A 17619-nucleotide genomic window follows, 5' to 3' on the forward strand; every position below is an offset into this window, starting at 1 on the left:
CACCATAGCAATGCCGGGAAGCCAAGCTTTAGATCGCTGGTGGAGGGGCGAGCGCAACGAAGCGGTCTCCCGGCCGCTGGTCACATAACTACATTCCCTATATAGGAAAGCTATACATTACAAGAAGCATGAAAATTAAGTTTCCCATTTAGTGGCATCCGTCCCTGCGATGTGTTTGTTTCATTACTGGGATTCCCATTGATCATGCATGCACGGCGGCCATCTCCAGGTGTTTTTTTGCAAAGTGTAGCCCACAACGAGCTAATGCCATCTTTAGATGGCATTTGCTACGTCTGGCAGTATTGAAACCTACAGGGGTTGCAGCTGCAGTTGGGAATAAAGGGATCTCTCCGTCATACATTTAGGTGATACTAAATATTACCCCAAAAATATTATTTGATTAAGCCACAAATATTTTAGGATAAATGGGCCTCTTGAATTGAACTTTAAGACTTTTACATTTACCTCTCCGGGAGTTGCCCGGAGAGGAGAAGCTGGCAGTGATGGGGGTGGGACAGAGTTAATTGTGTAATTAGGCCCCACCCCCTCACGGAAAAGCTGCCACAGTTGGGCATTATTTGAATAGAATACTATTTCCCATTGACTTGCAGAAAGCTGTATATATTTTTGAATATATATATGTGTGTATGTGTGTGTATATATATATATATATATATATATATATATATATAAACTTGTGTGAGGCACACTCGTTGTACACTTATTGGAAGTGACGGTTAAGAAATTATTATGACAAAGCCTGTGTCCACCTGAGCCGTTGGAGGTACAGAAGAGCACGGGTAGCCAGCACACCGGTTAATATGCAATTAAAAAGCTTTTAATTTCATTTATAGCAGCAATGCTTAGACATAGGGGGAGATTCAAATCAGTTGGGAGTCTGTTTTTTCCTAATAGACAGGAAAAAACACACACCCAACCGACTTTTCAAACATTTGAATTCCACCCATAGTGTTCAAAAAAAGTTCACAAAAATGCAGTCAGTAATCGGGTATAGCATATTCACCCATTCCTTCAGGATATAGTTTAGAAAACCATCAGTCAACGAATTAGTTTATGTGGTAACAGCCACCTTCATCCAGGACTGCCAATCTTAAACTGTCAGCAGAGCCTATAAATACCTGCTCTACTTGGAATGCAAGACAATCAAACCCCAAGACAATTAAACATTCAAACAGTGTGCTCAATTAAATGACCATATATGGACTTCCACAACACACACCTCTATAACATGTGACCACATTTAACCGCATCACTACCCACATATATCAGCGCCGATAGCACTATATTAACAACATATGTGTCCCCTCACCTGTCCGCCCACCGCGTCGCCAGAAGTGACGCTGCCAGGGTCCGTGATGCAGACAAAGCATCTAGGGCACTGAGACTCATGACACACACATATTTTTATTTAATTATTTATTTTTTGCCTAATATTTGTTGGTTTTATATAATTTGTAGCTGGACTTCCCCAGTTGACTTTTTGTTGTTTTATTTTCAACTCTACAGGTTTCAGATCAATCACATGTGGGCAGAAGTCACTCCCCTGGCTCCAGGTTTAGCCCTTTTGGCAGTGATACTGTGTTGTAAGAAGCGGTGAGTAGAAGGAGGTATTCTCCTTTTTATATTCTTATTGTTTTATTGTAATTTCCATACCATAACTGACTACTACTGTTTCCTGTTGATGAACAACAATTCCCAACATGTTCTACCACTGTATTTTAATGGTTTGTCACAAAATGGTTTGTCACAAAACGGAGGTTATCTGCACTCCCTAGCCGCGCTTTAGCTCACGTCCGCCGCAAGCCTGGGCGCGATCCTTCATCCGGGTGCTACCCTGATGTGTCCCGCCGCTCGCCGTGGCACCTGTGGCTGTGTACCATCGTCTCCCTGTCTGGCGGCCATAGCAGCTGGCTCTGGCTGCAGCACGCCAAAGTTCCCGCCGCTCTCTCCCATGGACAGCGCCATGACAGTCTCCAGTCAGCTGATCTCCCAGGAGCCAATCCAGATTCACTTCCACATCATGTGAGCTGCTCATCCACGCAGCTGTAACCACTGGGTATAAGTTCCAGGTCTCAGCACTAGCAAGCTGTCAGTGCTTTGGTGTCTCTCAGCCTGGAGTGAGCTCCAGTATCTCCTGCTGGTAATAGACTCAGTGTAGTTACCATCTACCGCACTCCCTGACTCCTGGAATGATTTAAAGGGCCATCACTGCCACTACCTCCTGGCATCTCCAGATTCACTGGAAGTCCTCCAGTGATCCAGAGGGACTGTCCTATATCCCTAGCTGCATTAGAGACTGCTGGTTCCTACCAGCTTCCAGTTAAACTGCTGCGCAAGGTAGTGCACCTCAGTATCCGGAAAACCTGCTATTGCTGTCTACCACCTTGCAGCATTAACTCATACTTGTGCAGATTCACTACATCACAGCACCTGGGAAATCAGCAGTTCTGACACTGCATTACACAATATTTGTTATCCCCACTGTGCTGCCTCAGTTGCCCAGCATCTAGAATGCTGCATTGCTGATGTCCTCAGCTTCTTCTACAGTTACTGCTGATGCCCTCAGCTTTGTCTACAATTATTGCTGAAGCCCCCAGCTTCCTCTTCAGTCATTGCTGATGTCCTCAGCTTAGTCTACAATTATTGCTGATGTCCTGAGTTTCTTCTACAGTCATTGCTGTTGTCCTCAGTCTCTTCAACAGCTCTCACACTGGTTTCAACCAGTGATCCATGAATCTCCTGAATTGCTGGTCCTCCCAGCATTCCGTCAACTCTCCAGTCCTCATGTGACTCTCCATTAGGTGACAACCCAGCTACTCATTGCACTGGTGGCTCCCACCACCAGTGTTCCAGTACCCATAGCTGGTCACCTTTCCTATTAGAGTATACTGCCTGACTGCCACGTCTGGATGAGCAGATCATTCATAAAGCTGGCCCAATTCCGTCCACAATACTCAAGACCAAACCCAGTGTCCAGTACTAGTCCGGGTTCACAAACAAACTCAGCCGTGACAGTAAGCACTGACTAAATGGATCCGACTAGCGGTATTGGGTTAAGTGCAGACTTGCTCCAAGCAATAGCGGCTGGAAGAACTGTACAGCATCAGATGGTGAAAGGCTTGCAAGATTTATCTACCCAACAAGACGGGTTTCAGTCATCTCTGACTACTTCTACTACAGTATGTGATCTGCCACAGTCTCCCAACACCTGTAAAATTTGATGGGAACTCAAAACTATGTAGGGGGTTCCTTAACCTTTTTGATGTACATGTCACTCTCCAACCTGAGAACTTTCCTATCTCCAAATCTAAAGTGGCTTTCATTGTGTCCCTGCTGTCCGGGAAAGCCCTAGAATGGGTAGCACCACTATGGAAAAGGTCAGATCCCCTACTCAGTAACTACTTCAAATTCCTGGAGTCATTTTGGGGAATATTCAATGAACCTGGTCGCCCAACTTCTGCCTCAATAGAAATCATTCGGATTCGCCAAGGTTCCAGGTTCGTCGGTCAATACATCATAGAGTTCCAGACTCTAGCTTCCGAACTTCAGTGGAATGAAGAAGCCCTCATTGCGGCCTTCTGGCATGGTCTCTCCGAGAAACTTAAAGACGAACTAGCCTCCCGTGACTTACCAACAACCCTCAAGGACATTATGTCTCTGTGCAATAAAATTGATTTGCGCTTCAGGGAAAGGAGTAACGAGAGATCTCGCCTTGAGAGGCCTAGGTCACGTCCTAGCTCCCTGGCTTTGGATGTTGTACCTATGCAGGTGAACCGTTCCAAGCTCTCCACCAAAGAAAGTCAGCGCCGCCAAAAGCAGAACTTATGTATGTACTGTGGTCAGGACGGTCATCTTGTTTCTGCCTGTTCCAAGCGTCCGGGAAACTGACGGTCCTAGGTTGAGGAGGGCTGAATCTAGGAACCCAAACAGTCTCTCCAAGCAAAAAGGATTCCGTTATATTGGTGTCCCTGCAGTTTCCCACCGGCCTTAAAGCCATTCCGGCCCTGTTAGATTCCAGTGTAGCAGGGAACTTTATCTCCGCGGACCTGGTATCTCAGTACAAAATACCAGTTCAGAAGCTTCCTCAAGCTATTACTCTCACTGCTGTAGATGGGAGAATTATTCCTCATTCGACTATCACCCAAGAGACATGTTCTTTGACTCCCCTTGTAGGAGTGCTCCACTCTGAAGTCCTTTCTTTCTTTCATTGTATTATCCAAGTTTTTTCAGCCTATTGTTCTCAGCCTTCCATGGCTTCAGCAGCATAACCCACAACTGGATTGAAATACTATGCAAATTCTTTCCTAGGGAACTGAATGTCACTCCTGGTGCTTCCAAAAAATCATTCCTGCCTGAAAATCTGAAGTCCCCAATTCCGGAAACATTACCAGAACCATAGCATGCTTTTGCGGACGTCTTCAGTAAAGGTGGGGCAGACAAACTACCACCACATCGAGAATGGGATTGCACCATGGACCTTCTTCCTGGCAAATCACCTATCCTCTTTCAATTCCTGAAACAGCTGCAATGTCAGAGTACATTAAAGAGAATCTTGAGAAAGGCTTCATCCGTCCCTCGTCTTCACTTTCCGGTGCAGGTTTTTTCTTTAAGAAAAAGGATGGGGGCCTCCGTCCCTGCATAGACTACAGGGCTTTGAATGACATTACGATCAAGAATCATTACCCGTTACCCCTAATTACTGAACTCTTTGACCGGGTCAAGGGAGCAACCATTTTTTCTAAATTGGATTTAGGGGGCGCATATAATCTCATTCGCATCTGAGTGGGCGATGAATGGAAAACTGTTTTTAATACTCGAGATGGGCACTATGAGTATCTCGTTATGCCATTTGGTCTCAGTAATGCACCTGCTGTATTTCAGCACTTCGTCAACGAGATGTTCCGGAATCTACTGTACCAGGCTGTCGTAGTGTACCTTGACGACATCCTAATATTCTCCTGAGAGTTACAGTCCCATCAACAACAAGTGCAGGAAGTCCTTCGTCATCTGAGAAATCATAAACTTTTTTGTAAACTGGAAAAGTGCCTCTTTGAAGTACCCTCCATAGCGTTTCTGGGGTATATCATCTCCGGCTCCATTCTTCGGATGAAAAAGTTAAAGCAATTTTAACTTGGAATGATGCCACGTCTCTTAGATCAACTCAACGTTTTTTGGAACTACTACCGGAAATTCATTTGTGGCATCTCCACCCTGGTTGCTCCCATCTCAGCTCTTACCTGCAAGGCTGCTAACCCTAACTCCTGGTCTCCCTGAAGGCTTTTCTATTAGCTATTTCTATTAACTATTTCTGAAGCGTTTACTTCTGCTCCAGTACTTCCAACAGCCAGATGTCTCTCGACCATTCTTCCTGGAAGTGGATGCCTCCGCTATGAGGGTTGGAGTGTTCTGTCTCAACGATGTCCTAATGAAAAACTTCATCCTTGTTCTTATTTTTCCCGAAAATTTGGCCCTGCGGAAAAGAACTACCCCATTGAGGAGAAAGAGTTACTTGCAATCAAATTAGCCTTTGAAGAATGGCAATATCTTTTGGAAGGAGCTCAATTCCCAATTAGCGTCTATACGGTTTATCAGAATCTCCTCTTCCTAAAGAATCTACAGTGTTGCTCTCCTCGCCAGGCCCAATGGTATCAGTTCTTCTCCAGATTTAACTTCAAACTTACTTACCGTCCGGGATCTCAAGTTGTTCATCTGAGATCTTTTGACTGCATGGCCTTCCCAAAGAGATTATATCCGACAGAGGAGTTCAATTCGTAGCAGAATTCTGGAGGTCTCTCTGCTCTTCATTACAAGTTAAACTGAAGTTTTCTATGGCCTACCACCCACAAAGCAATGGTCAAACAGAGTGAGTCAATCTAGACTTAGAGACATTTCTCCGTTTGTTCCTGTCTTCATCTCAAGACAACTGGGTGGATCTTCTGCCATGGGCTGAATTTTCACATTATAATACTTACCACTCTTCTACTGAATCCACACCATTTTTTAAGTATACAGGCTGCATACGCGAGTTCCAGAATTCCATGCTGCTCCGCCATTGCATGTTCCAGCAGCACAAAGTACACTCAAAGACTTTCTGTTCATTTGGAGAAAGGTCCATTCTACTCTAAAAAAAAAAAAAAGTCTTCCAAGCGCTATAAATTCTTTGCAGACCGGAAAAGGAAAGCTGTTCCTTTCCTTCAAGTTAGCGACAAGGTGTGGCTGTCTACTCATAATCTTTGCCTCAGAGTACCTTCCATGAAATTTGCACCTCGGTACATTGGCCCGTTCATCATACAAAAGGTGATCAATCCGGCCGCCTTTCAGCTGAAGCTTCCTTCATACCTTCGTATTCCTAACTTTTTTCACATCTCTTTGCGTAAACCATTGATCCTCAATCAATTCCAGTCAGTTCTTCCTTCATTCCCAAAAGTTCACACTCAATGTGGAGTGGAATTTGAAATTGATAAGATTCTTGACTCCCGTATCCATTATGGGAAATTGCAGTATCTAATTAATTGGAGGGGATATGGCCATGAAGAGAGATCTTGGATCTTTACTGAGGATGTGCATGCGCCTCTTCTGGTAAGAAGGTTCCATTCCAGATTTCCTGGGAAACCAAATAGGGGTCCTGAAGCTGCTCCTAAAGGAGGGGGTACTGTCATAAAACGGAGGTTATCTGCTCTCCCTAGCTGCGCTTTAGCTCACTGCCGCCGCAAGCCTGGGCGCGATCCTTCATCTGGGCGCTCCCATGATGTGTCCCGCTGCTCGCCGCGGCACCTGTGACTGTGTACCAGCGTCTCCCTGTCTGGCGAACATAGCGGCTGGCTCTGGCCACAGCACGCTAAAGTTCCCACCGCTCTCCTCCATGGACAGCGCCATGACGGTCTCCAGCCATCTCCCAGGAGCCAATCCGGATTCACTTCCGCATCATGTGAGCCGCTCATCCATTCAGCTGTAAGCACTGGGTATTAGTTCCAAGTCTAAGCACTAGCAAGCTGTCAGTGCTTGGGTGTCTCTCAGCCTGGAGTGAGCTCCAGAATCTCCTGCTGGTAATAGACTCAGTGCAGTTACCATCTAGCGCACTCCCTGACTCCCTGGATGATATAAAAGGCCATCGCTGCCACTACCTCCTGGCATCTCCAGATTCACTAGAAATCCTCCAGTGATCCAGAGGGACTGTCCTATATCCCTAGCGGCATTAGAGACTCTGCTGGTTCCTACCAGCCTCCAGTTAAACTGCTGCGCAAGGTAGCGCACCTCAGTATCCGGAAAACCTGCTATTGCTGTCTACCACCTTGCAGCATTAACTCATACATTGTGCAGAATCACTACATCACAGCACCTGGGAAACCAGCAGTTCTGACACTGCATTATACAGCATTTGGAATCCCCACTGTGCTGCCTCAGTTGCCCAGCATCTGGAAATCTGCATTGCTGATGTCCTCAGCTGCTTCTATAGTTATTGCTGATGCCCTCAGCTTTGTCTGCTGTCTTTGCTGATGTCCTCCGCTTCGTCTACAGTTATTGCTGATGCTCTCAGCTTAGTCTACAATTATTGGTGATGACCTCAGCTTCCTCTACAGTCATTGCTGATGTCTTCAGCTTCCTCTACAGTCATTGCTGATGTCTTCAGCTTCCTCTACAGTCATTGCTGATGTCTTCAGCTTCCTCTACAGTCATTGCTGATGTCTTCAGCTTCCTCTACAGTCATTGCTGATGTCTTCAGCTTGCTCTACAGTCATTGCTGATGTCCTCAGCTTCGTCTACAGTTACTGCTGATGTTCTCAGCTTTATCTACAATTATTTCTGATGCCCTCAGCTTCTTCTACAGTCATTGCTGTTGTCTTCAGTCTCTTCAACAGCTATTTCACTGGTTCCAGCCAGTGATCCATGAATCTCCTGCATTGCTGGTCCTCCCAGCATTCCATCAACTCACCAGTCCTCACATGACTCTCCATTAGATGACAACCCAGCTACTCATTGCACTGGTGGCTCCTACCACCAGTGTTCCAGTACCCATAGCTGGTCATCTTTACTCATAGAGTGTACTGCCTGACTGCCACTTCTGGATGAGCAGATCATTTATCAACGGGCCCAATTCTGTCCACAGTGCTCAAGACCAAACCCAGTGTCCAGTACTAGTCCGGGTTCACAAACAAACTCAGCCGTGACATAGTCCTATAGCTCCTACATAGCTCTAGCTATGTAAGTGTCTTCTAATGTACGAATACTGCGTTATACTGCAACTGAATTATTGTGATCTATTACAGGGGATCAAATGTTTCCACAGTTTGTCTGTATACCACAATGCTGCTGTTCTATTCCTTATTTTTCGCATGGAGAGCAAATTTAGATATCCATAAACCTCTCTTCCTCGGTGTGGTAAGTTTATTCATTAGATAAACATAAGTTAAATATATGTTTTTATTGCAGTTTAATCAAATATATTACATGAAAACTGACTGCACATTCAGATGAAGTGTTTGCACTAAACCATACAGCAGCCAATTAACATTTAGCCTTGCCCAAAGAGAGTCTGTGAGGGTACATATTTCCATTTATTGTGGTCACATACACACACCACACAAAATAATATGGATTGTGGGAAGACAAGTGGTATAAATTCAACAATGTGGGACTTGAACAGTGGGCGAAAGGATTGGTTTCTAGAGCACAAGACTGACGTGCCACATCTCACGTGGCCCTCCAATTCTCTGGATTTGTCACTTTGGAACTGTTTGGCTGGGACTGGCATTGTACTGTTGGAGCAGTTCCTGACGTGTTTAGAACCGATTGGTGGTTGCTAGGTGCCATAAATGCCTGCGGCCCCGATTTGTCATGTTTGACTTTCGTCCACTGTTCCGCCACTGAGATTCTTGGTGTCCGTGTAGATGGATTCTACTCCCTGTCTATGAGAGCATACAAACAAACTCCGCGACTTGCTCCAGGCGATGGCCATGTTCTCGGCCAAAAACAATAGCTCCCTTTGCCACTCAGTCACATCACATGTACAACCCACGGTTACACGTGAAAAAGAAACATTTTGCATTGTATTAATATCTCAGACACTGATCATCCAGTAGTTTGTGTCACCATATATACGCATAATAACGCCCCACATCGCAACATTTACCTCTTTTCTTTCCACATTCCATATTATTTTGTCCGGTGTGTTTATGATGACACATACAAAATGACACCTGAAAAAACTTGTCCACCATTGTCACGTTGACATTTTTACCTTGTCGCCATTTTGTACCTGTCAACCTTACCTACTGTCTACATTTTACCTGTCGACCCTGTTGACGTAATGCATGTTGACCATATGGGGTCGACCTATTGACCAAGTGTCTACCAAGACATTGTAGATCTTCTATACCACACCCTGAAATTGTCCGGTCACCCCCCAAGAGAAACCTTCTAAAAGCCGGAACGATAATCCTTACCCTATATTAAGGTGGTACGACCAGGTAAATTAGGACATTTTTAACATAGAAATCCCTGTTTCAAATTAAAAATTTTTTTTGCATTTTCCAGAACTACAAATGGTGCGAATCTGTCTCATAATACATCCCCAGGGCCTAAAGGGATATACTTGTTACAAGTTCCATTTCCCCACATGTAGAACTAGTGCCTGATGCAGAGTTGAATGTAAATGAGCCGTATAGTCTCCTGCATTGCATGCACAGAAATATATTTCTCCAGCTTTCCGTTAGAGCGCCGCTGGGGACGCGGTCCGGACCACGCAGGCATGTCCGGACCGTTGCTGGGGCGACCGCGGCAGCTGCGTGACATCACGCGCAGCCACTGCAACCCTAAACATGGCGGGTAGCCGCCTGCCAGCGCAGCTAGGAAGCTACTCGGCTGGTGCGAAAGCGTCCCCCGATTGTCAGGGAATCTGATCGTAGATAAGCTAATTTAAGCACATCTACAATCAGCTCTGAATCACCCCCTAAGTCAGTGATGGAGAACCTTCGGCCCTCATGCTGCTGTTGAACTACACATACCAGCATGCCTTGCTACAATTTTGCTTTTCGGCCATGTTAAAACTGTTCCAGGGCATGCTGGGATGTGTAGTGCAACAACAACTGGAGGGCAGAAGGTTCCCCATCCCTGCCCTAAGTACTGTGCCAAGGATTAGTATTTTGTGTCACAAAGGAGGCATTATAAAGTATAGTAGTAGAGTCAGCATAACCATGTGTGGCACGAGTCACTTGTATACAGAATGAGTGACAGGCCACACATCATTATGCTTAATCTGCTCCTTTATACCACTTTGCAACAAACATTACTAATCCTGGGCACAGATCTTCATACACTATTAGCTACCTAGGGACTGACTCAGCCCCGGATGCAGTTCCGATTGGGTCGCAGTTGACTGATGTTTTTGGGACTGCACTTGTGCCAGAGCCACAGTGTGCATGATTGCCAATGGCACTGACACTTTGGTTGCATTTTCCAGTTACCCGCAGTCTGATTGACAGGCTGCAGCGTTTCGTAGCGGTGACGGGGAGGGTTCCAGAAAATGGAGATGTGTCTGCCCAGTTTCCTGGGTGTTTTGAAGCCAGTGGCTGTGTCCTTGGCCGTAGTGTAGTTTTGCAAGACACTAGCCGCAACGACATTTACGTTCAACTTCTGAATCTGGCCCCTTGATTTACTATTAGCGAATTAAGGAGGTCATTCAGATCTGATCGCTGGGCTGCGTTTTTTGCTGTCCTGCGATCAGATAGTCGCCGCCTACAGGGTGAGTGTATTTTCGCTGTGCAAATGTACGTTCCCATGTGTAGCAGAGCTGCTAAAAATCAGTGTGTGCAGTCTCTGCGCAGCCCGGGACTTACTCTTCCAGTGCAACTGATTCCTGCTGATCGGGGCCGGGGGTATCATCAGACATCTTCCCTCAAAACGCTCGAGTCCGCCTGCATTTTTCCGAACACTCCCTGTAAACTGTCAGTTGCCACCCACAAATGGCCTCTTCCTGTCAATCACCTTGTGTATGCCCGCGCGATCGGCTTTTTCGCACCATCCCCTCGCTGGCCGGCGATGCCTGTTGCAGTTAGGATCTGATCGCTGTGCGAAAACGTACAGCAGCGATCAGATCTGAATGACCCCCTAAGACCCACAGTTCAGGAAGGAGTGCAGAATCTTTGTAAAAAACAAACAAACCATCATGTACTTCTTCCAGAATGTTGCATTTTACTGAAAATGTAATGAGCTCTTTATATATACCTGCTGCTCTGTATATTTATTTAATTGCTTCATTTTTTGGGAATCATCTTATGACATCATCTTAGTAGTGGTTACCGTGTGAGAAATCTCTGTCATCATGTGACAGTAAAGGGAGGATTTTACAGCCCACAAGCAGACTGAGCTCAAAAACCTCTCTGCTCAGCACCTCATGTAACTGTGGTTGCTGGGGCCACTTAACACTGGCCCTCATTCCGAGTTGTTCGCTCGTTATTTTTTTTTTCGCAACGGAGCGATTAGTTGCTAATGTTCGCAGTGCGTCTGCGCCAAGTAAATTTGCTAATAAGTTTGGTATTTTACTCACGGCTTAACAAAGAAATTTCTTCATTCTGGTGATCGGAGTGTGATTGACAGGAAGTGGGTGTTTCTGGGCGGAAACTGGCCGTTTTATGGGTGTGTGCGAAAAAACGCTGCCGTTTCTGGGAAAAACGCGGGAGTGTCTGAAGAAACGGGGGAGTGTCTGGGCGAACGCTGGGTGTGTTTGTGACGTCAAACCAGAAACGAAACTGACTGAACTGATCGCAGTGGCAGAGTAAGTCTCGAGCTACTCAGAAACTGCAAAGAAATTTCTATTCGCAAATCTGCTAATCTTTCGTTCGCAATTCTGCTATGCTAAGATTCACTCCCAGTAGGCGGCGGCTTAGCGTGTGCAATGCTGCTAAAAGCAGCTAGCGAGTGAAAAACTCGGAATGAGGGCCACCGTTCCAACTGTGCAGACGTGTAAACCATTGAAACAAGCCTAATACAGGTTGAGTATCCCATATCCAAAATGCTTATTTTGGAATAATTGCAGACCATAATGAGACATCATGGCGATGGGACCCAAGTCTAAGCACTGAATGCATTTATGTTTCATATACACCGTATACACACAGCCTGAAGGTCATTTTAGCCAATATTTTAATAACTTTGTGTATTAAACAGAATTTGTGTACACTGAGCCATCAGAAAACAAAGATTTCACTTTCTCAGTCCAACTAAAAAAATTCTGTATTTTTCGGAATATTCTGTATTTCGGAATATTTGGATATGGGATACTCAACCCCCTGTCCCTGTAAAAAAGACCCCATACATTTCATTTTCTAATTAGATTGCAGCTTGAACAGTCATTTTTCAAAACTGAAATGTATGGATACTCTATAATTTATAAGTTGACATAAAGAAATGCATCAGTAATTACTACCTGTTACAATTTCTTTGGCCAGCATGAGTAAAGCATTCCTTAAACTGATCCACTGTAGTAATGTAGCTCTTTCTTCCATAGGTGGAAAGATTTTGGATGCAAAGCAATATTGTGATTTGTGTTCTAGCGGGGCTTGGCCTGGCTTCATTGATCCGCAGTGTCTCCGCAGAAAGAGCCAATAAAGATTTACTACTGTACATAGAATGGATTTTTACTGTTGTGGTCATTATTCGTCATATAAGTTCTAACTACAGGTACATCTATCTTGTGTGGATTTTATATGTACTTGCAAATACTAGCTGAACCATGATTATCTTTATCACAACTCATTTGTTTTTGTAGCATTTGTGACCAAAGCAGCAATTATGTGGTAGATACATTTGCAAGGAATATTTTGTTGTCAATGCCTGAAAACGCTGTAATCTTGCTGAGAGGTGACCTGCCTGGCAACTCCCTGCGTTATCTTCACTATTGTGAGGGATTTCGTCCTGATGTATCCTTAGTGGATCAAGAGGTGAGTGGAGATTACGGTCATTTATATTATGTGGATGGAAGAGAAAATGGCTAACGTCTGCATGATATGGGAGAGGCAACTTCATAAAAGCTTTGCCTAGATGGCGGTGTGGGCTTTATGGGAATATCTAGGATTAGTATTTGTGGGGATTCTGTAGATAAGTAATTAGACTGGAAACTACAATATTTGCCGCTCCATCTGTGGGAAAGTAAAACATGGCACGTGATGTGGTGAGCTTTGAAACGCCCCTCTGAGTACTATAATATCACCCCTTAGGCCTTCACATGACAGGCTAAGGCTGGGTACACATTAGATGGGTGTAGTACGGCTGATCGGCGGTCAGGGGACCGCCGGTCAGCTTACCGACGCCGGGATCCCGGCAGCATACCGACGCCGGGATCCCGGCGGGGAGGGGCGAGTGCAGCAAGCCCCTTGCGGGCTCGCTGCGCTCCCCACGCTGCGGGCTTGGTGGCGACCTGCGGTCGCCACGGGTTCTATTCCCACTCTATGGGTGTCGTGGACACCCACGAGTGGGAATAGTCCCTGTTGGTCGGCATGCCGACCATCGGGATAGTGAGCCGTCGGGATGGTGGAGGAGGTCATATGACTGTCGGTCTCCCGACCGCCGGTCACATGAATACCACCCCATTAGATAATGTGGCTGTTGGACGATGGGCTGACCGTTGTAACGATACATTGGCCATCCTGTACACACTGAACGATAGAGCACATGATTGCGCAATATATTGTTCAGTGGCCACATGCAAATCAGTAGGTGTAATGAGCGACCTCCGGGAGCGCACAATAGGGGGTCATTCCGAGTTGATCGTAGCTGTGCTAAATTTAGCACAGCTACGATCATCTTTCCTGACATGCGGGGAGACGCCCTGCACAGGGCTAGCCCGCCCCGCATGTCAGTGCCGGCCCACCCACAGAAGTGCGAAGGCATCGCACAGCTGCGATGCCTTTGCACTGCAGGAGTAGCTCCCTACCAGCGCAGCTTTAGCGTGCTGGCCGGCAGCTACTCCTCGCTTCCCGGCCCACAGCGGCTGCGTATGACGTCACGCAGCCGCTGCGGCCCGTTCGGTCCGGCCACGCCTGCATTGGCCAGACCGCGCCTACAAAACGGCGCCATTTCGCCCATCGATCGCCTCTGCCTGTCAATCAGGCAGAGGCGATCGCTGTCCTGCTGCGGCCTTCGGCCGTCCCGCAGGCGCACTATGGCGCCGGTGCACGCGCAGCAGGGACCCGTTCGCTCTGCTGCGTTAAAACGCAGCGAGCGAATGGGTCGGAATGACCCCCTATACTCCTTACAAACTTGACGATGTGCGCTGTATAGCTGCCTGATCAGACGATATATCGTCTAATGTGTACCCAGTTTAAGAGCTGTGAACCTGTGTTTGTGTATCAGGCAGCCATACTGTGTAACGTCCAGGGAGATTTTAAAAAAGAGATAATGATTTGTAGAAGAATAGGCAAAATGCAAAAAGGAAAAAAACTAAACCAATGTGGGATTGCTGCTTTAAAATATACAACTTTCTGATGTGAAACAAAGAGTTATTTGTGTGAGGTGATCCTCCTATCGTTTTCCATTTGCTGACTGGCATACAGTCATCACAGTAAACGTTTAAACTTAGACCTATGTTATGTATGACAACACTGCTCTCCAAATATAATGAAATGTTTTTCAGGATATATTCATGTTGATTTTTTATTATATGCATATAATAATGCGTATAAAATACCAATAAAACATAAATGTTATTATGATGTGTTTACCTTTCGTCTAAAGGTTTCTGGGTCATTTACATGTTGTAAGATTGGCAGCATGTAGCGTGTCAGACCTATGTCTGGGGCAGTATTTGGTTACATTTCTAATCCTAGTGAGTGGTTTTCTGGCTTTGCAGAATTCCCATTGTTAATCTAGGCTAACAGTCCCCACCCTGCTGTACCGCAACCATTACTCTTGCATCCGTTGTAGTATGGCTGAGATGTTGTTTGTTGGTTTATTTAGGTCGGGTTTATGAAAATGATCCAGGTCCTGACATTGACAATCCTATATCTCAGTATTAGGCCTAAATGTTTCTTGAAGTAGAAGTTATTACAGTGAAACACAAGTGACTCTAGTCTCCAACAAGATTTTACATTTTTATAACTCAGTAGTAGGACTAAACTACATGGTCAATTTTTTGTGATTAAGGGGCCTGTTCATCATCAGGGACCGATGATGAAGGGACATTGGATAAGGGACCCTGTTCAGTAAGGATTCCAAATTCTGCTTTTTAGCAGAATTTGCAATCCTTTGACTCACATGCTGGGGGCCGCCCATCGCAGGGCAAGGCCATCCAGCATGCAGTCGCAGAAAATTAGGGAAGCCACCCTGGCTGCGACGGCAGGTGGCCTGCCGTCTTCTTTTTGATTGGAGCGGCTGCGTGTGATGTCACACAGCCTTCCCGATAATGCCGCCGCCACTACCCCGTTTGGAAGCGGTTCCCCCTGCAACGCTCCATCTCCGCCGTGGAAAAGGAGTGTTGCTGTTCCGCAAACGCCCCGCAGGTGTTCGCATTTACTGCGGGTCACCCACAATGAATGCAAGCGCATGCGCAGCAAGGGCCCTGCGCTCACGGGGCGAACACAGGAATTCCACGATTTGCGATCCAACCTGAATTAGGCCCATAATTCAGTATTGCTCCGGTGCAGGGACCGCTGTTTCGAAAAGCATTTGTCACCACGATCAGTATACTTATTGGTGCCCGTCCAGTCAAATGTGCATGCAATGAAATTGCATCTTTGTGCAGTAAAAGGCATTTATCACTGTACAGAAGGATTAATAAAACAAATTGCATGTTTCTTTTTCCTGAGGTGAGGAAACTAGAGACATTTGGGTTTAGTGAGTGGAAAGAGGAGCTTTGGGCACTTTGATATTTTGCAGTTGAATCGGCTCCTCCTCTCTTCATATGCCGACGGCCGCTACAGCCATTCAGTATTGCTTTAGCAAAGCCCAAATAGAATGGAGTATACGAGGGAAAGGAGAAAAAGGCACAAATAATAGTAAATAACTTAAATATAGAGGGCGTCCAGTATCCTCTGGGGAGTCAGAGAAAGGGATTAAATAAATGTAACAAACAACTGCGATTTTTCTTTTGTCCAGTCGGAGGATACGGGAAACCTTGTGGAGTTTCCAAAGCAGTCGAGTCTGAGCGCACTTGGGCAGTACGGTGCACCTTTCAAAAAAAAAAAAAAACAATCCCTGGATGCAAAAGTATCAAATCTGCAACATTTTCTAAAGGTATGCAAAGAAGATCAGGTGGCCTCCCTGCATAACTGTTCCACCAAGAGGCCATACCTTGCATCCCACGAAGCCCCGACTGATCTGGTGGAATGTGCCTTAAGTATATTTGCAGCAGGAGCCTGGCAGATCTACGTCAGTGGACTAAAGATAAATCCTAAGTAGAGAATAAAAATAGTAGGCCATCCTGATCAAAAAGCATCGCTAGCAGGCGATATCACTATGGATGAGGTTATCATACCCTCCTTTAATGAGGCTTGTATGACCCTCTTACCGAACCCTGACAAAGCCTAACCTCCATTCTTCATCATTAGCTTGCTTAATGTGGACTATAAACTCCTAGCTAAGATTATGGCCCTCAGACTCCAAAATATACTGCCATCGATTCTTACAGAAACGCAAATTAGGATTTGTGCAAGGACGTCCTGCTGTAAAAGCAATTTGTGCGGCAGTGGTGTAGTCCCATAATTCTGTTGCCAATCGAAATGTCCTTTTAAGCCTTGATGCCCATAAAGTGTTTGATATGATTTTATGGCCACACCTGTTTAAAATATTGGAGATGAGAGGCTTTGAGACTAACTTCATTAACCTGATACGATACATTTATCAAGACCCCTCAACTTCCTTACTGATTAATGGGATTGTAGGCCCTCGCTTCCACCTGGAGAGGGGTACCCGCCAGGGTTGCACCTTGTCCCACCTCCTGTTTAATATTGCGTTAGATCCCCTATTGCGCATTTTGCAAAATAGCCTATCATTTAAGGGTATAAATATTGGCGGTCAGGAGATTAAAATGTCAGCGTTTGCCGATGACGTTCTTCTCTTTATTGCCAATTCTAAACATGCCATCTGCGAAATTCTAGACACAATCCATTTATATGGCTCTATTTCGGGCTTCCGCATTAACCTGGAGAAGTCCACAGCTATGTTACTCTCTGGTGATTGTACATGTCCCAGGTGGGCTCCGCAGCTGTCATTACAATGGGCTCACTCACACATACCCTACTTGGGAATCTCTGTGCCTCATAATCCATCAACTTTGTATAGACTTACTGTGAGTCAAGCTATTAATACTTTAACCAGGGATATTAAGGGATGGGAGCGCCTTCCATTATCTTGTCTAGGCAGGGCCAACTTGCTTCAAATGGTGGCTATCCCTCATCTATTATACCCACTGCAATCCTTACCGGTACTATTAACATAATTGGACATTGTCAACATAAATGCGTCAGTTTGTACATTTATCTGGAAAGGTGGTTGCTCCCGTATAGCTTTGAGAAAACTTCAACAGACAAAATCCAATGCAGGTATAAACTTTCCAGATATAGGCCCTCATTCCGAGTTGATCGCTAGATGCCGTTGTTCGCTGCA

General features: G+C 45.6%; 1 protein-coding gene across 2 annotated transcripts in view; it reads left to right on the forward strand.

The window, feature by feature from the left end:
* TMEM260 (transmembrane protein 260) overlaps positions 1–17619 on the forward strand; it is a 208462-nt gene that overhangs the window by 158580 nt on the left and 32263 nt on the right. For both annotated transcript variants that reach the window (XM_063947974.1, XM_063947975.1), the window contains 4 exons: positions 1528–1614; positions 8289–8400; positions 12527–12699; positions 12788–12959. In XM_063947974.1, coding sequence (XP_063804044.1) covers positions 1528–1614; positions 8289–8400; positions 12527–12699; positions 12788–12959 — 544 coding nt within the window. The remainder of the gene's footprint in view (positions 1–1527; positions 1615–8288; positions 8401–12526; positions 12700–12787; positions 12960–17619) is intronic.

This window comes from Pseudophryne corroboree, chromosome 12 (genome assembly GCF_028390025.1).
Source record: "Pseudophryne corroboree isolate aPseCor3 chromosome 12, aPseCor3.hap2, whole genome shotgun sequence".
Classification (NCBI taxonomy): Eukaryota; Metazoa; Chordata; class Amphibia; order Anura; family Myobatrachidae; genus Pseudophryne; species Pseudophryne corroboree.